Source organism: Phytophthora parasitica (genome assembly GCF_000247585.1).
Source record: "Phytophthora parasitica INRA-310 unplaced genomic scaffold supercont2.75, whole genome shotgun sequence".
Lineage (NCBI taxonomy): Eukaryota > Oomycota > Peronosporomycetes > Peronosporales > Peronosporaceae > Phytophthora > Phytophthora nicotianae.
Genome location: NW_008649061.1, coordinates 51,570 through 75,898, shown reverse-complemented (window position 1 = coordinate 75,898; position 24,329 = coordinate 51,570). Strand labels below are relative to the sequence as shown.

At 52.2% G+C, this 24,329-nt stretch overlaps 13 protein-coding genes across 18 annotated transcripts; 6 read left to right on the top strand and 7 right to left on the bottom strand.

Annotated features, from left to right (window-relative positions):
- Positions 1-62: 62 nt before the first annotated feature.
- Positions 63-1,708, top strand: PPTG_17878 (hypothetical protein; the record flags this gene model as incomplete). Its single annotated transcript, XM_008915751.1, has 1 exon — positions 63-1,708. One exon carries the CDS (start codon positions 63-65, stop codon positions 1,596-1,598), a length of 1,536 nt encoding a protein of 511 aa, XP_008913999.1. The 3' UTR covers positions 1,599-1,708.
- On the top strand, positions 1,690-2,544 carry PPTG_17877 (hypothetical protein). Its single transcript, XM_008915750.1, has one exon. The coding sequence runs from the start codon at positions 1,807-1,809 to the stop codon at positions 2,362-2,364; it is 558 nt and encodes a 185-aa protein (XP_008913998.1). The 5' UTR covers positions 1,690-1,806; the 3' UTR covers positions 2,365-2,544.
- On the bottom strand, positions 2,531-4,137 carry PPTG_17876 (hypothetical protein). The gene is made up of 4 exons (XM_008915749.1): positions 3,759-4,137; positions 3,577-3,688; positions 3,104-3,500; positions 2,531-3,038 (listed from the first exon to the last, which is right to left on the bottom strand). Exons 1-4 carry the CDS (start codon positions 4,092-4,094, stop codon positions 2,801-2,803), a joined length of 1,083 nt encoding a protein of 360 aa, XP_008913997.1. The 5' UTR covers positions 4,095-4,137; the 3' UTR covers positions 2,531-2,800.
- Positions 4,138-4,409: 272 nt separating this feature from the next.
- On the bottom strand, positions 4,410-5,089 carry PPTG_17875 (hypothetical protein; the record flags this gene model as incomplete). The annotated part of the gene is made up of 2 exons (XM_008915748.1): positions 4,410-4,890; positions 5,019-5,089. 2 exons carry the CDS (start codon positions 5,087-5,089, stop codon positions 4,410-4,412), a joined length of 552 nt encoding a protein of 183 aa, XP_008913996.1.
- A 96-nt stretch (positions 5,090-5,185) lies between these two features.
- PPTG_17874 (hypothetical protein) lies at positions 5,186-7,213 on the bottom strand. Of its 5 annotated transcripts, XM_008915743.1 has the most exons (5): positions 7,175-7,213; positions 6,478-7,043; positions 5,627-6,410; positions 5,425-5,544; positions 5,186-5,356 (listed from the first exon to the last, which is right to left on the bottom strand). In XM_008915743.1, exons 1-5 carry the CDS (start codon positions 7,190-7,192, stop codon positions 5,225-5,227), a joined length of 1,620 nt encoding a protein of 539 aa, XP_008913991.1. In that variant the 5' UTR covers positions 7,193-7,213; the 3' UTR covers positions 5,186-5,224. The 5 variants fall into 5 exon arrangements, with proteins under 5 accessions (XP_008913991.1, XP_008913993.1, XP_008913992.1 ...); XM_008915745.1 differs by having other exon boundaries at positions 6,478-7,213; XM_008915744.1 differs by having other exon boundaries at positions 5,186-5,544.
- A 759-nt stretch (positions 7,214-7,972) lies between these two features.
- On the top strand, positions 7,973-11,632 carry PPTG_17873. Of its 2 annotated transcripts, XM_008915742.1 has the most exons (3): positions 7,973-7,993; positions 8,127-9,706; positions 9,772-11,602. In XM_008915742.1, the coding sequence occupies exons 2-3, from the start codon at positions 8,156-8,158 to the stop codon at positions 11,473-11,475; spliced, it is 3,255 nt and encodes a 1,084-aa protein (XP_008913990.1). In that variant the 5' UTR covers positions 7,973-7,993; positions 8,127-8,155; the 3' UTR covers positions 11,476-11,602. The 2 variants fall into 2 exon arrangements, with proteins under 2 accessions (XP_008913990.1, XP_008913989.1); XM_008915741.1 differs by lacking the exon at positions 7,973-7,993 and having other exon boundaries at positions 8,035-9,706; positions 9,772-11,632.
- PPTG_17872 (hypothetical protein) lies at positions 11,505-13,009 on the bottom strand. Its single transcript, XM_008915740.1, has 2 exons — positions 12,899-13,009; positions 11,505-12,835 (listed from the first exon to the last, which is right to left on the bottom strand). Exons 1-2 carry the CDS (start codon positions 12,961-12,963, stop codon positions 12,280-12,282), a joined length of 621 nt encoding a protein of 206 aa, XP_008913988.1. The 5' UTR covers positions 12,964-13,009; the 3' UTR covers positions 11,505-12,279.
- Positions 13,010-13,340: 331 nt separating this feature from the next.
- Positions 13,341-14,762, bottom strand: PPTG_17871 (hypothetical protein). Its single transcript, XM_008915739.1, has one exon. It carries the CDS (start codon positions 14,685-14,687, stop codon positions 13,626-13,628), a length of 1,062 nt encoding a protein of 353 aa, XP_008913987.1. The 5' UTR covers positions 14,688-14,762; the 3' UTR covers positions 13,341-13,625.
- Positions 14,763-15,492: 730 nt separating this feature from the next.
- Positions 15,493-17,010, top strand: PPTG_17870 (hypothetical protein). Its single transcript, XM_008915738.1, has one exon. It carries the CDS (start codon positions 15,587-15,589, stop codon positions 16,643-16,645), a length of 1,059 nt encoding a protein of 352 aa, XP_008913986.1. The 5' UTR covers positions 15,493-15,586; the 3' UTR covers positions 16,646-17,010.
- PPTG_17869 (hypothetical protein) lies at positions 16,655-20,694 on the bottom strand. The gene has a single exon (XM_008915737.1). The coding sequence runs from the start codon at positions 20,478-20,480 to the stop codon at positions 16,722-16,724; it is 3,759 nt and encodes a 1,252-aa protein (XP_008913985.1). The 5' UTR covers positions 20,481-20,694; the 3' UTR covers positions 16,655-16,721.
- On the top strand, positions 20,654-21,822 carry PPTG_17868 (hypothetical protein). Its single transcript, XM_008915736.1, has one exon. The coding sequence runs from the start codon at positions 20,966-20,968 to the stop codon at positions 21,776-21,778; it is 813 nt and encodes a 270-aa protein (XP_008913984.1). The 5' UTR covers positions 20,654-20,965; the 3' UTR covers positions 21,779-21,822.
- Positions 21,808-23,054, bottom strand: PPTG_17867 (hypothetical protein). The gene has a single exon (XM_008915735.1). It carries the CDS (start codon positions 22,920-22,922, stop codon positions 21,861-21,863), a length of 1,062 nt encoding a protein of 353 aa, XP_008913983.1. The 5' UTR covers positions 22,923-23,054; the 3' UTR covers positions 21,808-21,860.
- A 417-nt stretch (positions 23,055-23,471) lies between these two features.
- Positions 23,472-24,310, top strand: PPTG_17866 (hypothetical protein; the record flags this gene model as incomplete). Its single annotated transcript, XM_008915734.1, has 2 exons — positions 23,472-24,075; positions 24,273-24,310. 2 exons carry the CDS (start codon positions 23,472-23,474, stop codon positions 24,308-24,310), a joined length of 642 nt encoding a protein of 213 aa, XP_008913982.1.
- Between the last annotated feature and the right edge of the window lie 19 nt (positions 24,311-24,329).

The following is a 24,329-nucleotide window of genomic DNA, read 5'->3' as shown; positions in this document are numbered from 1 at the left end:
ATGAAGTCTCGCTCTTCAGCCATTCACTCTTGATTTGTCTCTCTTCGCGTCGAACGCCTTCGATGCGTGCGCTCTTGCTGTCATTGGTAGCTCTGGCTACTGCCGTTGTCAAGGCGAATGTCATCGTGGATGACAACACGTGCTACCGAAACAAAGTGCTGGACGTCTGTGAGCCCACGAGTCTCTGCGAGTATAACTACAACATCGGAGACCTCACCTTCAACCAGTCCTGTCGAGTCAAGGATGGCGTGAACTTCTATCCGCAGCAGATCCACTTGGCGTTTGCAGGGAAGAAACCTGGTACGGCTATGACAGTGTCGTGGGCGACGTTCGAAGATGTGACCGACAGCTCCGTGTGGGTGGGAGATTCTGAGGATACGCTGGAACTGGTCGACACGCCGGTGTCTAGTGCTAGTTACTACAGCGACAAGGAGTACAATTTGTTCCACCATCACGCGAAAATCACCGGCCTTAAACCACGGACCAAGTATTATTACAAAGTGGGAAGTAGAGGTGACGAGAAGTACACAAGTGATGTCACTTCGTTCATTACGGCACGACCAGCTACAGACGATAGTACATTTAACGTATTGATCTACGGTGATCTTGGAGACGGCGAGAACTCGGTCGATACAATTGCCAACGTGAACAAACTCACCTCGGACGACATCGATCTCGTGTATCACCTCGGCGATATCTCGTACGCCGACGACGATTTCTTGGCCTTGAAGCAAGCCGCAGGTTTCTTCTACGAGGAAGTATACAACAAGTGGATGAACTCCTTGATGCCACTGATGAGCCGTGTCCCGTACATGGTGTTGGTAGGCAACCACGAAGCTGAATGTCACTCGCCAGTGTGCCAACTTTCGCGCAAAAAACGAAACGCGTTGGGCAACTACACTGCGTACAACACCCGGTTCAAGATGCCCTACGAGGAGAGCAGTGGTACACTGAATATGTGGCACTCATTCGACCACGGCCCGATCCATTTCACTTCGATTTCGTCCGAGACCGACTACCCTGGAGCGCCCTCAAACCGAATGACGCCTTGGGTCTACAATGGCAACTTCGGGGACCAATTGAGCTGGATCGAAGCGGATCTCAAGAAGGCAAACGCCAACCGCGCCAACGTTCCGTGGATCTTCGTCGGTATGCACCGTCCGCTCTACAGCGTCCTAAACTCGGAGAACGACGTGCCAAACGAGCAAACCGCGTTGATCCAGGCAGCATTTGAAGAGCTTTTACTCAAGTACAAGGTGGATGTGGTGCTGGCAGGCCACAAACACTACTACGAACGAAACCTTCCCGTCGCTAAGAACAAAGCTGATCTGGACGGCGTTTCAGACGACCATAAAGTGTACGACAACCCGCAAGCCCCCGTGCACATTTTGACGGGTGGCGCTGGTCAGGTTGAAGGCATGTCAAAACCACCGACTCACACTGCATCGTGGAACACCGTGTCGGACTATGAACACTTCGGATACTCAATGCTAGAGGCGAACCGCACGACGCTGGTGTGGAAGTACATTATGAGCTCGGACCAGTCCGTCCAAGACGAGTTTGTCATGTATAAGAGTGAAGAACGAGGCAGCCGATAGCAGTAGTGACACTAGAATGAATAGCACTCTTCCTCAGCCTTCAATGTGATAATGGTGGGCGTGTCGCTGAGACAAATTGTTCATGAGTTCTCGCAAATAATCCATGTCACCTCCATGCAGCCTGCAATTGCCATTTGGTCTCTTTTGATCACTCCACTTCACTTTCAAATCCTCGGTGACGGTCCCAGGTACCCGAATCATAAGCGTGATGCCTCCTCTCACTGCGACGCCCAAGCCGATGGAGCCGGTCATGGTAGCGCCTAGTGCCAGCGACGCGTGGCTCAAGAAGGTTTTCGGGTCTCGAGAGCGCCCTATGGACGTGAATCTAGATGCAAGTCGACGCAAACCAGTGCGCTCCACTGTCAGTGAAGATAACGAAGAGCATAGCTACACAGAGGAACTGATGAAGTACATCGCCGAATCCAATGCCAATCTGAGCGCTGGCGATGCAGAGCTTCTCGGTGATTCGGACAATTCCGAAGAACAGTGCAGTGACATATTCGACAGCGACGCTGATAATGAAGACGACTATGTTGAGCCGCCTGTAGAAGTTCCGCGCAGTTATCGAGCACAAGACCTCCAAGGAGGCATGCTAGTGGGCGGCAACTGCGTGCTTTTCACCAACTGGGCGTTCAAGCGTGAACTGAGGCGAAGAAGAGGCCTCGCTCCCGTTCCAGAACGCAGAGATGCAGGTGAATATGAGCTACCTTCGAATGAAGAAGATAGAGCGAAAGGAGTGTATTCCGGCAAGATTGTTGAGTTGTAGTGAAATCTGTAAAGTAAAATCCGAATATGAGTGGAAGAATCGTTATGTAACGCGAACTGATGCCAGAATTTTGCCTCCCAAATGCGAACTCAATCGACTGCAATAGTGTCCACTGTGTCTATCGTAAAGAAATGTTAAAGCTGTAAGCAACGACGATAACAATGATTGGTTTTGAGGAACTTCGAGTTGTTGCATAATTTTTATGGTGGAAATTTTCTTACTGACGTTGCTCACGTACAAACTGCAGTCAAACTCATGATGCAATAAAGTGTTTCGAAGCCGCGGGAATTTCGATTTGGAGCCTGTACTTTAATAGCCTGTACTGTAATAGGTAAATAACAACACAAGTTAAAATCACACACCTGTTCGGGGTTCTCAAGATCTCTCGTTTCCCATCTCTTCGACTCTGCAGTAGCACAATTGCTGTCTAACGTTTCTACTTTTTCAGCCGCTCCTTCGTGCGCTGGACTGCTTTCTGAAGCGGAACCTTAACCACTTCTTCAGTGCGCTTGACCACAGCCTCAGTGCGTTCTATAACCGCTTCGGTTCTTTCCACTGCCTTGCGAAGTGGCCGCTCAACAGCTTTTGGAAGGGGCTTGAACGCCCCAGTCTTGGTCATATATCCGTACAAATACTCGGATCCGGACAGGAAGGTTGTTGTGCCAACAGCACCACTGCACACACAACGAACCATGAGTCAAAGCTCGAGCATCCAATCATTATATAAGTATCATCGTACAAAAGAAGATGAAGTGCCGGGTCCGGGGGAATCTGCCACGCTGCGTTGGTAAGTGTAAGTCCGAAGACTGACAGCTGCAGTGCAGTGTTGACCTTGCTCAGCATCGATGGCTTGACCTGGAAGGCTCCACTATCGGAGGTGTCGAAGAATCCAGAGGATTCGTCCTTGGTTTTCAGTCGGTGGTAAAACGTGCCGCCAATTAACAAACCGTCCCGACCCAAAATCAGCGCCGCCAGCGGTAGTGGCAACAACCCCGTCCACATCATACTGAGCGACAAAGTACCGATCAGCAGTTTGTCTGCGAACGGGTCCAGGAATGAACCCACGATCGACTCTTGATGGAACGTCCTCGCAATGAAGCCGTCCAGCCAGTCAGACACCCCCGCCACCGCCAGTACTACAGTAATAATAACAATAATAAATAGTTAGCTTGGTGGCCAAATTGGCTAGTAGCAATTGGCAGCCGTTCGTACAGCCGATGGCTGAGACGTGGTCTCCTTGGATGATCAGATGTGCTAGATAGGGCGTGGCCAGGATCCGTGCCGCTGTAATAACGTTGGGTATGTTTACCACTTGGTGCATGGCCTGTCAGAGTTGAAGCCACAAGATCCTTGTTAGAAATAGTAGTATGCAGTTCAGCCTCCAATGTTCATACGAGGTTCCTGGCCGTCTCCATGTCCTTCTTAAGCTTCTGCTTGAGGATTCGAGCCGCCGTCTTGGCCTCCAAATCGCGCTGCTGCTTCTGTTGATCGGATTCGTTGGGCGGCACCGTGCTCATGGCCCGACGCAGCACGAGTGCTCGGATCTGCGGTTTAACTGCATTTGGACGCCGCTCACGGGGATCCGGGACCGACACCAGCACGGAAAACGCACGACACTCGTAGCTGGGCGTTCTGACTCGCTGTGTGCGCAGCGATAGCGCTCGCCAACGCCCTAGACGCCGCCCAGACGCCGCCGCTCCCAGCCACCACCGCGGCGCCATCGGTGTCATGTCAACAGCAAAGTGGTGCTTCGATACGGCTGTGTTGCCTACACGAAATAGTGCAAATGATTGCTCTATTTCGTGTAGGAACACAAATTTGTAAAAGTATACTTCATTCGTGAGTAAAGATGTTGGGTAGATTCACTTTATGCCTAGGGCTGACAATCCACTGCCAGCTCCACACTTATCCATAGTCAATACGGCTGGCCTGCAACTTGTCCTCTCGAGCTTTTTTCTGCTACATGTCTGCTAGGCTTGGCCCAATTGCAATGACAGGTGATTTCCTATGCTCTTGGTTCTGCCGTCGCTGCACTGCGTGGGCGTCTATTTGGCGTTCTTCTTGCCCTTGTAGACCTGCTTCCCATGGTCCCATGGGACGTAGTTGTGCTTCCACATGTGCTTAATCTGGCGCTTCATGGTGAGCGCGAAGAGCACGATGAAGTAGATGAGCAGGATCGGCCAGAAGACAGGCACGTCAAAGGCGCTGCTGAGCGTCATGAGCAGCGACACGATGGTGGCCTTGAATGTCGAGTACCAGAACTGGAATTCAGGTACGCGGCGTGTGAACGGCCGGAACTCCTCGCTCTGCTTGTGCGGTAGTAGCGGGCCGTCACTCTCCATGTCCATCTGCGGTGACAAGAAGCCAATGAACAGGTTCAACAGGTAGATACCCAGGCCATAGGTCACGATGTGGAAAGCGTTGAGGTAGAACACGCGCACGAGGTAGAGCGCCAATAGGCCCAGTGCCACACCCCAACGTCCGTACACATGGATAGTGCTCTTGTCCAACAGATACTGCCATTTCCTGTCATTTGCAATACCAATGATATTAGCTACGGTTGTTATATATGGAGGGAGTAGAGCTGAGGTAGTTTACATGTAAACTGTCGATCTTGTCCCCCCATAAGTGAAGATCCCTATGTAGAGGCGTACCTCTTGATGGAGACGCTCACACGCGCGATGAACGGCGGCTCCGTGAGGCTTCGCGAGTCTCCTCCCTGCATTGTGTCGTAGCTGATTGACTTCTCTCTGCTCTATGCGCGTACTGTTCGCTGGCTACTTGGCGACGGCGCTTGTAGGAGCTGCCTCGTGTCGGTAGATTGTGTAATGTGGAAAGTTGATGTGTGGAAAACACAAACTCACTTAATATTGTGTAAATCAGATGTGGTCTGCGACGTGTGCGCCTTCATGTTAAAGCGGTCGACGGACACTTGGATGCTGTGCAAAATCTTCTGGATGCTCGCCATGGCGTCCCGAACGAACAGCAGACCCTGCAAGACCAAGGATAGCAACGTCATCTACTGAAAACTCCCACTACTAAGAACTGCCACCGACGCACCGCTTTCTTGCTACTGGAGGCTTCTATCCGTTGTTGGAGCTGCTCTAGATTGCTGTCCGGCGACGCCACTTCAAGCTGCAGGTGCAGACCCTCTGTCTTGATCATCTCGATGGAATAAGCCTGTTCAGGAAATAATAAAAAAAAAAACAAGAATAAGCTACGTTAAAGTCACTAGAGTGTAGTTACTCCTTCCTCTTCCCACCTTGTCCAGCATTTCCCAGTCTTGTCGGAACTGCTCGTGCGTCTCCACGAACGCGTTGTAGTCGCTCTCATCGAGGATTATCGACCGACCATGGTAGTTCGCTAGTCGCTGACAGATCTGTACAACAGCAGACGGGAAGAACGACAGGTCGGGCAAACGCGCCTGCTTCACCCTATCGGATACGAGCGCTGAGCGCACCCTCGCACGCTTAACCTCGATGCCAGAACTTGACGGCTTGATAGGCTTCAGCGCGTAGATATCCAGCCTTTCCTCGTTCTTTTTCACTTCTGTAGCACTTGATTCGTTCTTGGATGGCTCGTTGGTGGTGCCAATTCCTGTTGCCGGGCTTGTAGACTCCTTCGGTTGAGCAATTGCATCCGAGTCTGAAATTAGAGATCCCTTATTCATTGCTCCAGCGACCGACTTGCCTTCATGTTGTTCGTCTACACTTGGTACAGCAGTGCTTGTATGCCCCTTCCATGATTTCTTTTTCTTCCTTTGCTTTTGGCTTCGATCCACCTTGTTGTCGTCGTCTTCAGAATCCGACGAAAAAAGAGCATGAAACTCGGCATCACGAGCGGCGGCTGCAGTATCCTTACTCACAACTACTGTTGGAGCCTCCTCGATCTCGCTGTCTCCTGTTTCGCACTCAGCTGTTTTCTCCTCTGATCTAGATACATTTGGTGCAGCTTCCACCTCGACTTCGAACCGGTTTTCAATCCTCTCTCTAGCCTCTTTGGCATCCTCCTTCGTTAACGCTGATGGAAGCATCAATTTCCTTGTCCTGGGCCAGATCAGAGTCAGTTTCCTCGTACATTTCCACCTCATAACTAATCCGCTTGGAAACTTACCGCTTGTGGCCTGATGCAATGGACCACGCACTGCCCCCTCCAGACGTCCTCGAAGTTGGTACACTCGACAGCCTTGTCAGTCGCTGCTTTTTCGCAGGTTTCTCTAGCTCCGAGTCAATTAGCTTCGACGCACGTGACTTGGATGCAAGCACAGACTTGGCATGTTTATCCTTAATGCGATCCTTCTCCGTGGCGTCCAGCAGTCGTTGCACCAGCAGCTTCTGGTGGATTGCACCTGTCTTATAAATACTGTAGCCGCCAGTTGCTCCATCGCCTGTTTCTCGCCTATAGGTACAGACGTGATTGATGCTTGGATCCTCCGGAAACGACAGTAACTCGTACTGCTCTTCCGTCTCCTCCGCTTCGCCGTCCGAAGCCAATTTGACAGTCATCACACTGGTCTTTTTGCTGCTTCCACGAGCCTTGGGCGCTCCGTCATCAGTTGCTGTGTTTAGCTTGAGCAGAACCTGCTGCGGGTCTTGTCGAAGCTTCTGCAGCAGTTCGGGTGTGAGCCGCACTCGAGCTGCCCATGCTGGTGGCGCCGCTTCATTGTCGTGCAGCGCATACTAAACAAGTAAATTGCGAAGAAATCAGCTATGGTCAGATATGGAGGAGAAATGCAATATTAAGAACACTGCTCGCTTTGAGATATTCAGCGCTGGTGACGTGCACGAAGCGCTGTAAATGCAGTGCCTACCTGCGCATTTGCCTCCATGGGATTGCCTATAAAAATGTATTTGGGAGACTAAATCGCAGATTTTGAGTGGACTAAATTACATGTTGAAATTTGACTGCCAGCGCCAACATTTTTTTTGGCGTGGAACGAAGCTTGAAAGTTATGTTTCCTCGATACAGTCCTTGAGAAGTTTGCAGACAGAATTGCTGACAAGTTCAACAACACAACGATTGATGTAAATCTTGCTGAGATCAACGTCTTCTCCCAGTCTCAACTTGAGAAGTGCGCTTGCCAGGGCGGCCATCTGCAGGTGCTCGATGTGCTGCAATGGTAGCCCTACACGTATATGGTGCAAAGTCCTTGGGCTCATGATTGCCTATGAAGAACTTTTAAGTTCTAGATAAACTTCTAGCTAAAGAGTTTTAATTAACCTCTGTCAACATAGAGACTGTCGCGAGCCCAGCGCATTTCGCTTCTTCGGGAATGCGGCCTCTTAGCAGAATATACCCTAGAAATTGGCAAGATTCTTTGGTTGAGGCCTTGTGCCATATCAAATGGCCTGATAATCTGAATTGGCCTTGGCTGAAATGCCACTTCAACGGTCGTGCGGATCATGACCACCGAAGCAATGGTAAATATGTATGAGCATCGAGTTGATCTCTACAAGCTGTCGTTTGTCACTGCTCGCGTTACGAGGAGTTGAATGCTTCTGGGATAACCTGTGAATTGGACGCTGCCTATCCAGTTACAGTACGTGTGAATACTGTTCACGATCGGTCAGTAATAGACGACACGTCCAGTAATCCAGAATTGCGTCGACTCAGATCGCACAAATCGCAGGTGAGCCAGAAGATCGGTGGTCAAACTCAGGTGAAAGGTTTCCGTTTTTCACCATACAAACGCTCATATAAATTGCATTTGTGAATGACCCACGCAATCTGATGCTGCTCCCATCTTCTCACTTCCTTATTAGATCCCAGCCCCGCACACCAGTCAAGCAAAATGACTGGAGTTGTCGGCGGCGCATTGTTGCTGCTCTGGAGCTACGTGCAATGCGTCTCCGCCGTGGGCAGCGACCTTAAGCTGCAGCTGCCGTTCCCCGTGGCGTCGCACCCGCTTCAGCTGTCCTCGAGCCTATTCGCAGCTTCAGAACACTTACCGCTGGACGCTCACGTGGCCAACACGTCGTCGGATGGACGTCCAAAGCTGCTGGCCGACGTGCCGTTCCCCACTGGCGCGTGGTGGACGAATTTGGTGCTGGCGGAGGGCCAATCGGCTGTCGTATCCATGCCCTACGTTCACAAGATCCTGGACGAGAAACTGCACGTGAGCTTCCCGTTCCGCGTCGTGGCACCGCGAGACATTGAGGAAGGTTTCATCGCCCAGATGGTCGTGAGCTCGCAGGCGCAGACGTCGACGCTGCCGCTAGCGCACCACGTCGTCAACTTTGACGCGTTCAGTACGACCGTGCGCTTCAGTCGCGGCCAAGCGGAGGAGTTCCGCGTGTATCTGGTGCGAGGCTCACCGTATATTACGATGGAGTACACACATAGTCGTCCCGTACTAGAGGCCAAGGACGGACTGCAGATCAATCGCTTTAAGAAGCTCAAAGGACTTACACTCATGAACGGAGACGCCATCCCATTCGCCACCTTCGCGGCGGAGCTCAATAATGGCCAGACGTGGTACGTCTACGCGTCGGATAAACAACTCAAGCTCAAGTTGAACGACAACGGACAAGTGACTAGTGACGAGGAGTTTACGGGTGTATTGAGAGTGGCGCTGTGTCACGACGCCAAGGTGATGGCTTATCTACTCGAGTCGGCGTCTGTATACGCTATTGGAGGTGACGTCGCTCACTCGGTGGACCCTCAAGACTCGGACAAGGCTTTGCTCGAGTTCCAGTGGAAGACAAAGAGCTTTTCGACGTTCCACGGCACAGCCGACGAGGTGACGGACGAGGAGAAGAACAAACTGCTGATGCTAGCGCTTCCCCATCACATGGACGTGATGCAAGTGCAGACTGACAATGAACCTTTGAAGAAAGGCAAGAACAAAGTGCTGTCGGACTTGAGGTACACGAGCATCCGTGGCCTGATGGAAGGCGTGTTCGGCGCTGTGTGGCACATGAAGGAGAATCTGCCAGCGGTCGAGTGGAACTACGCGGACGACGGTCTCTTTAGTGATGACTTCAGTGACAGCTCTGACGACAAGCAGCTTCGTCTTGATATGCGCGTTAAAGCAACGGAGGCTATCCTTAAAGAGCTGCCTATTGACGCTGACAAGTACCCGCCGCCAATGAGTCCGGACTCGTACAACTTTGGCAAGCAAGTGAGTCGCGATGCGCGTTTGTTGCTGATTGCGGACACGTTCAAGCAGGAAGAATTGAAGCAGAAACTCCTGACAAAAGTTGAGCTGGAGATCGTCGATTGGCTTGAAGGCACTAACGTCGATCACTTTGTGTACGACCAAACGTTTGGAGGAGTGATCACGAACGATGGCTGGAATGACGAGCAGGCAGACTATGGCAACGGATACTACAACGACCATCATGTATGAGATGCTTGTATACCTGTATAATGGTGTCATTCTAACAATTTTTATGTCTATTATTGCAGTTCCACTACGGATATTTTGTCTATGCGCTTGCTGCGGTTCGGAAATTCGACCCAGAGTTCATTGAGAAGCATGCGCAAGCCTGTGCCTTGATCATGGGAGATATTGGCACGCCGCTACTCAACAGCAACACGTCGTTTTTCAACGACCTGCCAGTCCGACTGCTGTTCCCTACTGCTCGCCACAAAGACTGGTTCGTTGGCCACTCGTACGCTAGTGGTTTGTTCCCGATGGAGGACGGCAAGTCTCAGGAAAGCAGCAGCGAAGACCTCAACGCTTACTATGCGTTGGCCTTATTCTCCTCACTGGACGAAAAGGCCACCGAAGGACAAGGAGACAGCTCTTACCACCAGTACGCGCGTCTCTTACTGGCCACGGAATTGCGATCGGTCAAGAAATACTGGCACATGTCGGAGAACTCGAAGATCTACGAGCCTGTCTTCTCGAAGAACGCCATGGTGGGTGTGGTGGGCGAGATGAGTGTGGTGTACAACACGTGGTTTGGCGACCGTGCCGTCTACATTCACGGCATCAACATGCTCCCCTTCACGCCGTTTACTTCGCAACTGCTGGACGAGGAGTATGTAGCGCGAGAGTATGCGCTATTGAGTCAGGATCTCCCCGATCTGGATCAATACGACATCTGGCGTTCGATTGTAGTGATGGATCACGCGATCTTGAACGCAGCGGAAGCTTGGGATGAGCTGAACAACACGGTGAAGGCGTTCGACACGTGGTCTTCACGTACGAACGCAATGTTTTGGATTGCTACTCGTCCGTCGTGGTTCGCTCAAAAGAACCGCCCAGCTCTGAGTGACCCCGACCTCGATCCTGATGACAAGTGCTTTGGCTTTCCGGCGTGTGCCACGGCAGGAGAAAATGGCACGGCGTTGATGTGTTGCAGTACGTTGCCTGGTTGCTGTCCGAGTGCGCTGGGCTGCTGCCCACAAGAAGATCCCGCGTTATTGCCAAGCAACGCCTGCTTCGGAGAACATGAGTGTGCTGTGCTTGGATTGGGCTGCTGCAACACCATCGATGGATGCTGTGAGCCTGACCCCATCTCGGGTACTGTGTTGGGTTGCTGCAAGAACCAGCACCCCGTGGTCGCCAACGTAACTCACAAGGCAGTTGAGAAGACTAAGGACGCAGCAAAATGTTACGGTGAACCACTGTGCGAGGCGGCCAAGCTCGACTGCTGCGGCGTACCTGGCGGCTGCTGCTCGGGATCTGGTGTCAAGTTGGATTGTTGCGCCTCGGAAACGCCGATCACAGCTCTGTCCAGTACTTCTCAATCGAGTGATGCGAACACGTGCCAGGGCCAACCTAAATGTGGTGCTGCTGGGCTGGACTGCTGCGGGTGGGAGGGAGGCTGCTGTAAGCCGGACCCGACGACGGGAGCCAAGTTGGATTGCTGCGAGGATGAACCTTCCAGTGCGACGATTCCTGTCCGCAGTGTCCACGGACGCCACGAAGACGGAGTCGATTCCGACGACAGTTCATCAAACGGGAATACTGGTAGTTCTATCAGCCGCATCTTTATTGGGCTGGGTGGAGCCATTCTGCTTGTCGCGATCGTGTACGCTGGAGGTCTGTGCTACCGACGCCGCGGATACTCCAACATCGACGGCGACATGCGCTCGCTCTACTGTGCTGGACTCATGGTTGGTGTCATCGCCTTCTTCATCTACCTCATCGTCACGTCTTAGGAGCGCCATTAGCAGGATGCAGTGATTCTACAGCGCGCCATTCTTTTTCAATTTGCTCTTTATTTTTTGCGAGAATCGTGGATGAACTAACATTTTTGAAATGAAAGTCTCTCAGTTCAATCATCAGCGCGACAGTTGAGCGTATCAATGTTGCAGCCGTTAAGATCGATGACTCGGTCCTTGCCTTGTTTTGCTCCATCAATCATGACAGAGCTTCAACTGTGGCGCTTCTTGTTAACCAAACTGCCGTTGGTGCGTCTGTTTCTAAGAAGTTCCCGCGTGCATAATCGTTTGAATGCCAGAAGAGCCGCCAGATACCTTACCTACTCATGCCTGGAGTGCAAGCATCTCGGCTTGAGCACGCCAGACGTCCGTCGAGGCCTTTGCGGTTGGTAACCAGTAGAAATAGCGACAGAAGGACGATCAGTCGTCTGTTCAGAACACACACAATGCTGCCTCGACCTCACAGGACTCGAACAACAGCAGCATCAAACACAGGACCCGCACTACACGACGTTTTTGAATGCACCACCCTCAACACCTCCCACGAAACAACCGCCAACTCTGGTCAGGATTCTCCCGAGTCTCCCAGCAGTTTTCCTTTTCTCTCGACTCTTTTTGAAGTTTCTCCGGTTGGTTCACGTGTTTAATACTCTCTCGATAAGGCAGCAACAATGCAGGACCACTCGTCCGAAGTAGATAAAACAAGCAAAATCCATCTGGATCTGGTCTGGTCTCGCCTCTCTGCTTAAACTGGTACTCCTCCTCTTCCTTGTCGCTGTCCTTCGCTGGGCCGCAGCTCACTTAGTCACGACGAGGCGGTGACGCGCTGCGACGCGGCGAGCGGCTGCGCGGGTGGGGCGAACGGCTACGGCTGCGGTCACGGCCAGCACTGCCGCGTTCGCGGTCTCGGCGGTCTGGAGAGCGGGAGCGCGAGCGGCGACGCGAACGATCATCACGGCGGTCGTCCCGGCGGTCATCGTAGCGGCGATCGTCCCGGCGGTCGTCTCTGCGGTCTCCGTAGCGGTCACCTCCTCCGTAGCGGTCACCTCCTCCGTAGCGGTCACCTCCTCCTCCATAGCGGTCGCCGCCGCCGTAGCGATCGCCGCCGCCGCCGCCGCTGCCACGCGAGTAGAACTCACGAGGGTTGTCGGGACGGCGCTGCTTGGCAAACTGCACGCGCAGGTCGCGGCCCTGGAACTCCTGACCTTCCATGCCGTCGATGGCGTCCTCGGCGTCGCGCTTCTCCATGAAACGCACGAAGGCGAATCCGCGCGACTCGTTGGAGCCACGAGCGCGGGGGATGTAGACGTCACCAATCTCGCCGAACTTGGAGAAGAGATCGCGCAGCTCGTCGCTCCTGGGGATAAGAAGAGGTTAGATGGGGCGGAGAAGAGAGAGAGAAACGAGAAAGCATACGCACCCGATCTGGAAGGGGACATTGTCCACCTTGAGCGTGAACATGTTGTCAACGTTAGGGGGCGCCATAGTTGTCACCTGCTCTTCCTGGGCGTGATTGGTGGCTTGGCGGTCGTTTTGGGAAGTGAGAAAAAGATTCTCTTTGACGGGCTGGTCATTTATGAGAGAAATTATTTCGAGTAAAATAAGTACTAGTAAAATAATCGGGTAAGCTATCAGAATATAATAAGGGTAATAAATGAGCATTCATAAAAGGTAATCTATGCAATTTATATTTTGGGTAAATAACGTAACCGTAAAATATGCTTCGATGGCATCCAGACGGAAAAAAATTAAATTTTTATAAAGTTTTTTTTTCGTCTGTATGCCATTCAACGGCAATTTGTTTCCGTTCGGAAACTTTAAATGTTTTACTTGAAGGATGTAAAGTCAAATGCATTCTTCAAGTGAAACATTTATGTACCCATAAATAGAGATCTGTAATTTATACCACGCTTTAAATGACTATGTTCCAGATTCAGATTTTGTATGTCGTTATATGTAGATTTTTTTTTCAGCAGATAAAGTGTATTGCACTATCGTTTATGATAGGGCAAAGGAGTCGTGCACGGTGTCTATATGTTAGCGAGAAAGTTATAAAGTCGTTGATTTCATTGAACACCAGCGTGAGATCTTCATGAAAGAAAGCAACCTACCCACCAGTGGACCTCTACAGTAAACTATTCTACGGCCTAGTTCTCTAGAACGACACGGTAGCGTACACGGCCTTCACGAACCATGTCCAGCCCCTCGTTCACCTTGGCCATCGGCAGCTTCTGGATGATAGGGCGCACGTTCTTCTTCGCCGCGAGCTCCAGCATGTCCTCGATGTCCCGGATACTACCGATCGCACTGCCTCGCACACGCACAGCACGAGGAACCAAGAAAAATGGTGAAATCTTTATCTGGTCATTCGGGACACCAACCATGATGAGCGTGCCACGTTTGCGAACCAGGCTCATGTACAGATCGTACGGCATATTGTTAGCATCAGCGGTAAGCAGCAGGAAATCAACACTTCCGGCCGTCTTCTTCTGCTGCTCGGTGTCGCTGAGGTTGTAGAATTCCTCGGCTCCCAACGACAAAATTTCCTTCTCCTTGTTTGCAGAACGCGAAAAAGCAACAGGAGTGGCGCCCAGGGCACGAATGAACTGAATGGCGATGTGGCCAAGGCCACCAATGCCAATGACGCCGACACGGTCGCCCGCCTTCACGCCCTCCTGCTTCAGAGGCGTGAAAACGGTAGCACCAGCACAGAGCAGAGGTGCAGCCACATCGGAAGGAATAACCTCGGGGATCCTGAAAGCGTAGTTGCTGTCGACACGCACGTAGTCGGCGTACCCGCCGTAGGACTTGGCGCCGTCCTTATAAGTGCCGTTGTAAGTCCAGACACCCTGATCGCACACAGCATCCTCACCATCTCCGCAATCGCGGCACTTGTCATTGGGATCGCGGTTTAAACAAGCCCACACTTGGGCACCCACGCCGACACGGTCGCCCACTGCCAGATTCTTCACATTCGGGCCAGTCAGAGTCACTTCACCAATGATTTCGTGACCAACAACGCACGGGTACGGGGCGGGACCCCAACCGCCGTCAATGGTGTGAAGGTCAGAGCCGCAGATACCGCAGTGAGAAATCTTGATCTCGACGTCCTCGTCACCAAGTGGGCGACTCTGGTACTGCCAGGGTTTGCATACGCCGGTGCTGTCAAAGGCGGCGTATGCGTTGACAGTTCTCGGAGCAGTCGACATGATATGTTGTCTTGGTAAGTCTCGATCAGATGCGTTTGGTCGGAAGCGAATTTGAAAATGAGCTTTTGGATGTCATGACCATGCAAAACGAGATGATCAAGAGTTTCAGTATATGAAACGTGTGACAAGTGGAGATGATGCGGACATTTCGTTTATGCTGAATTGAAGTTATAAATGACATTATACTTGAGCTGTTATGTCAGGAGTATATAACAAGGTCCTATTGTGACCAAATGTGGGTATAAAAGTATTCTAAAGTGAGCTATGTTTGTCATTTTGCGACACAAGTTTTTTTGGGAGAATGCTATTGGCATGCATCAGTAAAAATGGAGCCACAGATACAGCCTGGTCTTGTGTATTTTGGTAGTCATCGGATCGCTCAAGATATATGTGTAGCCTCGAGTCTTATGCATATAAAGTTTCTTTAGAAGAGTTAAAGACTTGAAGTCCACTTTTAAATTCGACGGGCGAACAAGCGTGTTCATCCATTGAATTTATTTTAATGAGTTGTGAACCGGGAGAAAGTTGGGAAAACAACTCAACATGTCCGCCCAGCAGTATTTTTCACCTGAATTGTTTTACCGTGGTAAATTTTTTTTTTTTTGGGGGGGGGGGGTATTACGTGCTGGTACGAGGGTGCACTTGTACTGTACAAAATGCATGAAGCTTGTTGATCTGCATAATCGTTGATTAGCAACTTGCCCCAACTGCATCAACATTTCACTGATAAGCAACGACTATTGCAACACTGTTGCGACAACAGCATGGTTCCTACTGCGTACAGCCGCTGCATTTCCTTTACCCTGATCCAACCTGTCTGCTGAAGTGAAACACGAACCAATCCGCCATTCCTTAATTTGCTTCGTTCATCACTTCAGCATCCCGATAACTCGAGAAACATGTCGACTTTCCCGAGAACTGTCGACGCCTACGCTGCCTTCGAGCCGTCGGGCAAGATTGTGCAATTCCGATACGAATCTCGTCCGCTCGGTGAAGAAGACGTGGAAGTCAAGATCTCACATTGCGGTATCTGCGGATCGGACATTCACCACCTCGACAGCGGCTGGAAACCAACGATGTATCCATGTGTGTTTGGCCACGAGATCATCGGTGAAGTGACTGTTGTTGGTACCAATGTCAAGCATCTGGCCGTGGGTGACCGTGTCGGTGTCGGAGCTCAAGTCTGGGCATGCCTTAACAAAGACCCCAAGAGGCCTTGTGAGGAGTGTGGTGACGGTGAAAACGCCTTCTGCAACCGCTCCGTGATCACTTACGATGCCAAGTACGAGGACGGTTCCATGGCGTACGGTGGATATGCAGACTACGTCCGCGTCGACAGCAACTTCGCGTTCAAGATCCCCGACAACATTCCGTCCGCTTCCGCTGCGCCGTTGTTGTGCGCTGGTGTGACCGTCTTCACGCCCTTGAAGCGCAACGTGAAGCCTGGTGATCGTGTGGGTGTCATCGGTATCGGTGGGCTGGGCCATCTCGCTATCCAGTTCATCCGTGCGTTGGGTGCTACCCCAGTGGCATTCTCACGCTCGGCCAACAAGGAGAAGGAGATCCGTGATCTTGGTGCCGAGGAATTCTACAACTTGAGTGACCCCGAGGATCAGAAGAAGGCTGAAAGCTCCGTCAACGTGTTGTTGCTGACGGCTGATGCCACTAACATGCCTTACAACACGTACTTGACGCTGGTGAAGAAGCGCGGCACGTTCATCATGGTTGGTGTCCCCAATGACGAGGTCAAGTTTAAGCCAATGTTTGTGGTGGCCAAGGGAATCAAGTGGGTGGGAAGTCTCATCGGAAGTATCCAAGACATTAAGGACATGCTGGCATTGGCGTCAGAGAAGAACGTGCGTGCTATCGTCCAGCAGATGCCCATGAGCAAAGTGAACGAAGGCATCGCAATGATGCGGGAAGGGCGTGTTCGATACCGTATTGTGCTTGAAAACTAAGTAGGTCAACGCCTTCGCACAGGGACATGACCAAGATGATTCCAGCTTAACGCTCACGTTCTTTCTTAAATGCTTCTTACTGCAATTTGTCTAAATATCCTCCCTCTTTCGCTAACGCATAGAACACTCCGTTCGTGTTCTTCACCAACTCCCGAGGACTATCAAACTCCACCACACGGCCATCACTCAATACCAGGATACGATCCGAATCCAACACCGTGCCCAATCGATGAGCGATCGTCAACACCGTCGCGTCCTGGAAGTCCCGATTGATCATCTGCTGCAGCTTCTTCTCCGTCTCGTGGTCGATGGACGCCGTCGCCTCATCCATCACCACGATGCGGCTCCGAGTCAGTAGAGCGCGAGCCATGCACAGCATCTGCCGCTCGCCCACACTGAAGTTCTCCCCGTTCTCGCTCAACTCGTACGATAGCTGACCTTCCAGTGCCGACACCTGCGTCTTCATATCCACCTTCTCCAATGCGTTCCAGATGTCCGCGTCCGTGAACTCGTCGAACGGATCCATGTAGGCTCGCAGTGTACCCTTGAACAGTACAGGTGACTGCGGAATGATGGACAGATTCGATCGCAATGTGCGTAGTGGCATAGTGGCGATGTCGATGCCGTCGATGAGGATGCGACCGGAGACCAACTCATTGATACGGAAGAGCGCCATGGTGAGGCTGGACTTGCCTGCACCGGTGCGTCCGACAATGCCGATCTTTTCGTTGTTCTGGATATTGAAGGAGAGTTCCTTGAGTACAGATGCAGCACCTTGTTTGTAGCTGAAGACGACGTCTTGGAAGGAAATGTTCCCAGTATTGGGCCATGGCTGACTCGGTTCAATTGCGAGAATGCTCTGCTCTTCCTCTGGTGTAATCGAAGCATACGCCATGATTCTTTCAGGACTGACCATTTCGATTTCTAGCCAAGACCAGACATGTACTAGTCGAGCGAGACGACTGTCAATGCTCAATGCGTAAGTAAACGCAACACCAACAAGCCCCGGTGATAGATAGTCTCGAAGGTAGACTAGACATGACACCACAGCAATCACAACACCACAGCCGATGAGCTTCATGCGAAGTTGAAACCACGTCGACACTACAAAATCGCAAAACCACGCGCGAGCATTCACATCATTCCGTGATAAGTTCTTAGCAATTGTTTGATCCACACATTCCGGTCCAAAAGCTCGGATCGTAGTAACGCCTTCTTCGGCTTGAGAAATGTGACTGAGAACTGGAGAAGACGCCACTTTCAGCAACCGTGAAATCTCTCGAGACGGCATCAAGTAAAACTTTGCGAACTTGACATAGAGATACGCGAGTGGGATGATGAACACGATCAGTATTTTCACAATGTAGATGGCCGTCGCAAGCTGGCAAAATGTGAAGAAGCCTGCCACCAATAGGCTTCCGGTGTCGAATGGGATGTCGGTTTCCACTGCAGTAATGTCTTCTCCAAATCGATTGAGAATCCGGCCGATCGGGTTGGCGTCGAAGAATCTTAATGGTGCATACAACAACGCATGTGTAAGCAGATGAAATAGTTCGCGAGAAGCACGGAGTCCAGCAGTAGCCGTCGTCACAGCACGTGCGAGCACCATCAAAGCACTGCCTCCGCCCAGTAATGCGTAGACTGTCATGTTGTACTGGGTTCGTGAGGCATCGTACGTGTTGCCCTTCTGACCAGTCCAGTGACTGAGCCACAGATCACTCCCGACTTGGCATCCCTGCCACAATGACTGGATCAGCAGCAGCAGCAACAACACTTTTAGTCCTCCCATTGCGTCGAAGTAGTGCCAAAACACCGTCGCCGACACTCGACCTTCCTCGCGTTCTTCATCTTCGATCAGACGAGCGGTGTCCTTCAGGCTATCGTCATCATGCTTGGTAGCTCTTGGTTCGTTCTCCGTCTTGTCCGGTGATATCTGTGTCGAAAAATATGTTCGAGGGCGTTTACTTTTTTGTCGCTCGATAGAAACTTGACCTTCTGACATTGATACCTTGCAATTCGCTACGCCAGACTCGACAACGTCCTGGTTATGAGTGACAAGAACCACCGTCTTCTCTGTTAGCAGCCCACAGATACATTTGCTGAAGATCTCGCTTTGAACCACAGCGTCCACTGCTGCGAGAGGTGAATCCAAGATGAAAATATCTGCGTCGGAGTAGCAGGCGCGTGCCAGACTCACACGAGCCTTCTGACCACCCGACAGGTTGATTCCCTTTTGGCCGATCTCAGTTGCATCATCGCCGGGAAATTGCTGCAGGTCGGGGAGAAGGCCACAGACATCCAGCACATTCTGGTACTTGTTGTGGTCGAAGGCATGTCCAAAGAGGATATTTTCTCGGATGGTCATATTCTGGATCCACGGCTGCTGTGAGTAGTATGCCACTTTACCGTTTACAGACACCTTGCCGTCAATTTTCTCCATCTCGCCTAGTAAGGCAGAGCACAGCGAAGACTTGCCAGAGCCGACAGGTCCATGAACGATGACCAAATCACCCTTCTTGACTATGAGGTTTACGTCCGTCAGCACCGGATTTCCAGCTTGGCCCCAGTCAAATGTGCCGTGCTCTATCATGATCGCAGCGTCACCTGGAATAGAAGGAACGTTTCGACACACGTTGGACGGATCAACTTCGTGCAGAGCGAGGTATTCTGCCATTCGCTCCAGCGAGATCTTGGCCTGAAGACACTGTTGTATGATGCTCGGGAAATCGCGTAGTGGGTCACGAAGAGAATTAAACAATGCGATGGCAGTGAATACCTTTGCAGCTGTTAGCACTTGATCCATTCCCAATGTGTAGACTGCAAACGATACTGTCGACACGAAGAGTGGTGATGCCCACAGCACAAAGATGGACCCACACATGAAATACACAAATGTTGCCAACGCAGACAGTTCAAGCGATCGCAGAGCAAGAAGTTTCTCCTCAAATTTTCCTTCCCATGAGTTGAGTTTGACTATCTGAATAGCCCCAAATACCTCCTTGACGAGTTTCATGCGGGTATCTTTGCGTTTCATCAGCTCCCTGTACGCTCCACTAGTCTTCTTGGTGAAGAAGAAAGCAATCAGCATCGACAGCGCGATAACGGCAAGCCCCGCAAAAGCGGCAAGGCCAAGGACGTCGTACAACATGTAGACGACAACGCCGATCTGGATGGGTAAAATCCACAACGTGTTGATCTCGTTGGCAACGTAGATGACTCTCCGAATATCCGACGTGTAGATATTTGCAATGTCAACAGATTTATCGTCGCTGCGACTTTGAATACTGCGTCGCATGGTCTTCTCGAACAGCAGCGCTCGCAATGACACTGCAATTTGGAACGTCATCATTTGGATCTGGAAGTCTACGTGTGGCGCCACCAGAGCGTTGGCGAGACGAGAGGCGAAAAAGGCTGCTAGCCACACTCCGAGACTCGTCAGATCCATCTCCGGTGTAGCGAAGGCGTCGATCACGTGGTGTAACACAACGGGTGCGAAAAGATTGCATGCCGTCGTGAACGCCGACGCCAGCCCACAGAGAAGGAACTTCCACCCGTAGCCGTGTATGATAGCTCGGACGATAGACTGGCTTTGGCGGTGGTAGTGCCGCTTAAAGAAGGCGTAAGCGACTTCCGAGCGACTCTCGTCATCTAGCACCAGCAGATCGTCCTGATCCAGTTGCCGCGTGTTACCAATTTGCATCATATCGTCTGCATACGAGAAGAAGAGTCTCGACAGCAGCGATGCGGACTGGCGACGGTGCTCGTTGGGCGACGCTAGCGGCACCTTAAAGAACGTGGCATATTTCTTTGACGACGGAGACTTTTGCAACAGCATGGCTCGAAAGGAAGGCGGTGCTTCCGTCGACGCAAGTTGAGCAATGACCACTGCCTCGCACAGACTGATGCGGCACCCGCGTGACACAACATTCACCAATCGTGACTAAACTGCCTGGCATGATGGCCCAGCAATTTGGCCGCAAACCGCTGGAATGTGCTGGGGCGCGGTGATTGGACACAAGTGGGCTGCCCGGCTCAATATTCTTAATCGATTAAGTAGCTCTGCCCTTCAACGCTGGTTTCCACGCGCCTTTGATGACCCCTCCGGTTCGCTTCAGTCTTCACCCCACCATTCCGCATTCCCCACCCATAGAGCACAACGTTCACCGGCAACATGCCTAAGCGCATCATTAACGCCTACGCCGCTTTCGACCCGTCGGGCGAGTGCAGACCCTGGCAGTACGAGCCTCGCCCCCTCGGCGCTGAAGACGTGGAGATCAAGATCTCGCATTGCGGTATCTGTGGCTCGTCGGCGTGGGGGCCATGGTATGGGCCTGCCGCAATAGGGACCCCAACTCTCCTTGTGACGAGTGCGCCGACGGCTTCGACCCGTACTGCAAAGACGTCGTCATGACCTACAACTCGCTTTACAAGGACGGTTCCAAGTCCTACGGCGGCTATGCGGATTTTGTGCGTGTATCGAGCGACTACGCGTTCAAGATTCCCGAAAACATCCTGTCGGAAGAGGCAGCGCCACTGCTGTGCGCTGGTGTGACGGTATTCGCTCCATTGAGGCGCGAGGGCGTGACACCTGGAGATCGCGTGGGGGTCATCGGCATTGGGGGTCTCGGTCACCTGGCGATTCAGTTCATCCGTGCAATGGGAGGTGTCCCCGTCGCTTTCTCTCGCTCGCCTAACAAAGAGAAAGAGGTTCGCGCTCTTGGAGCTGAGGAATTTTACAATCTGAGCGACCCCGAGGACGCCAAGCGCGCGGTGAGGTCGGTGAAGATGGTGGTGCTCACTGCTGATGCCAACAACATGCCGTACGACACGTACCTCAAGCTTCTTCGTCCACGCGGCACGTTGATCATGGTGGGTCTGCCTAACGACAAGCTCATTTGCAGTCCGGGCAGCTTCGTGAGAGATGGCAAACGCCTGGTTGGAAGCAAAATAGGAAGTCCTCTAGATGTGAAGGAAATGCTGGAGCTAGCCTCAAAGGGAAACGTCCGCCCCATTATCCAGAAGCTACCGATGGAGCGAGTTAACGACGGTCTTGCCATGGTGCGTTCCGGTAAAATGCGCTACCGTGTTGTCCTCGAAAACCCTACATCTACGAATGCTCCATCAAATTTGTGAGGACAAACTGCGCGAATACAAATCAAGCGATTCAATGATCAGTGTCTTTATTTTCTGTAGATCCCGACCAGTAGATGCCTGCCTAGTTCTCGAGCACGACGCGGTAGCGGACGCTGCCGTCACGAACCTTGTCCAGCCCCTTGTTCACCTCGCTCATCGGCATCTTCTCGATGATCGGCCGCACGTTGTTCTTCGCCGCCACGTTAAGCATGTCCTTGATGTCCTGGATGCTGCCGATAGCGCTGCCTCGTACACGGGTAGCACGAGGAACCAGGAACCACGGCGTGATCTTGACCTGATCAGGAGGAAGACCCACCATGATGAACGTGCCGCGCTTGCGAACCAGGCTCAGGTACAGATCGTACGGCATGTCCTTGGCATCAGCGGTAAGCAGGAGGAAGTCGACGCTCCCAGCAGCTTTCTTCTGGTGCTCCAGGTTGCTCAAGTCGTAAAACTCTTCGGCTCCTAGAGAACGGATCTCCTTCTCCTTCTTCGACGAACGAGAGAAGGCGACGGGGACGGCACCCAGTGCACGGATGAACTGGATGGCGATGTGGCCTAGACCACCGATGCCGATCACACCCACGCGGTCACCCGCCTTAACGCCCTCTTGCTTCAGCGGCGTGAACACCGTCGCACCAGCGCACATGAGCGGAGCGGCGGCGTCCGACGGCAGAGCGTCTGGAATCTTGAAGGCGTAGTTGTTGTCCACGCGGATGAAGTCCGCGAAGCCGCCCTGTTGACGGGAGCCGTCCTTGTAGGCGGCGTTGATAGTGAAAACGCCCTGATCGCACACGGCGTCCTCGCCGTCAGCGCAGTCGCGGCAGTGATCATTCGGATCGCGGTTTAGACACGCCCATGCCTGCGCACCAACACCGACGCGGTCACCAACGGCGAGGCTCTTGACACTCAGACCGACTGGAACGACGTTGCCAACAATCTCGTGTCCAGCGACGCACGGGTACGGCGTGGGGCCCCATCCGCTGTCAACGGTATGTACGTCGGAGCCGCAGATACCGCAGTGAGTGACCTTGATCTCGACGTCCTCGGCACCGAGTGGGCGCGGCTCGAACTGCCAGGGCTTGCACTCGCCGGTCTTATCGAAGGCAGCGTAACCGTTGAAAGTTCTCGGAGCAGCAGACATGTCTGGTAGCGGAAGAAGTAGCTTGATGGTGCTTGGTTGAGAGTGAATTCGCAAATGAGCTAACTGACGACCGACCCTAGCCTACTGGCGTGCTGCATTGTGCTGAGAGCTACTGCCGATTCCTCAACCATGTCCCAGTGTTATACTTTTCAATCAAAATAGACCCGGGGCGCGCACAATATTTTTTGCTGCAGATGTTGGGGGGGGGGCGCACAATCTCCTTCACGACATCATCGATGATGATGAAGGTGGATAAAATGCATCATCGTTGGTTTATTACCTAAAAAAAATCTGTATTAGTATTATTACATCTACTATTATACTAGGGTACTGGTACATCTGAGTCAACGAAGCAGATTTGATCAACAGTAAATCTAACGATAGAAAACAGGTACCTAAGATGATGTCCCTTAAGGACTGAGCCCACAATCACACCATCGACATAATCACCGATGACGGCGTCTCGCATCCATGGGTCATGCTTGAAACCAACCACATTTTACATTTCGCCTTGAATCGGCTATACCCACAGGCGATCCTTCTAAAGTGATGGCTGCTCCAAGAACTGTTAGCGCCTACGCTGCCTTCGAGCCATCGGGCAACATCGTACCGTACCAGTACGAGTCTCGTCCGCTTGGTCCTGAAGACGTCGAGATCAAGATCTCACACTGTGGCATCTGCGCCTCGGATATCCACCACCTCAACAGCGACAGAAGGCCTACAATGTACCCGTGCGTGGCTGGCCACGAAGTCATTGGTGAGGTGACTGTAGCTGGCCTCAGTGTGAAGAACCTGGCGGTGGGCGACCGCGTCGGTGTTGGTGCACACGTCTGGTCGTGCCTCAATAGGGACCCCAAAAGGCCCTGCGAGGACTGCGCCGACGGAGAGGTTGCCTACTGTGAGCACACGGTGATCGCATTCAATGCGAAGTATGAGGACGGGGCGATGGCGTATGGCGGCTTCGCTGAGTACGTTCGAGTCGACAGCAACTTCGCGTTCAAGATCCCCGACAACATTCCGTCCGCTTCCGCTGCGCCGTTGCTGTGTGCTGGTGTGACTGTCTTCACGCCACTAAGGCGCTACGTGAAGCCTGGCGATCATGTGGGTGTCATCGGTATCGGTGGGCTGGGCCATCTCGCCATCCAGTTCATCCGTGCGTTAGGTGCTACCCCAGTTGCATTCTCGCGCTCGGCCGACAAGGAGGAGGAGACGCGTGCTCTCGGTGCCGAGGAATTCTACAACTTGAGTGACCCCGAGGATCAGAAGAAGGCCGAAAAGTCTGTCAACGTGTTGCTGCTGACGGCTGATGCCCCTAACATGCCTTACAACACGTACTTGACGCTGGTGAAGAAGCGCGGCACGTTCATCATGGTTGGTGTCCCCAATGACGAGGTCAAGTTTAAGCCA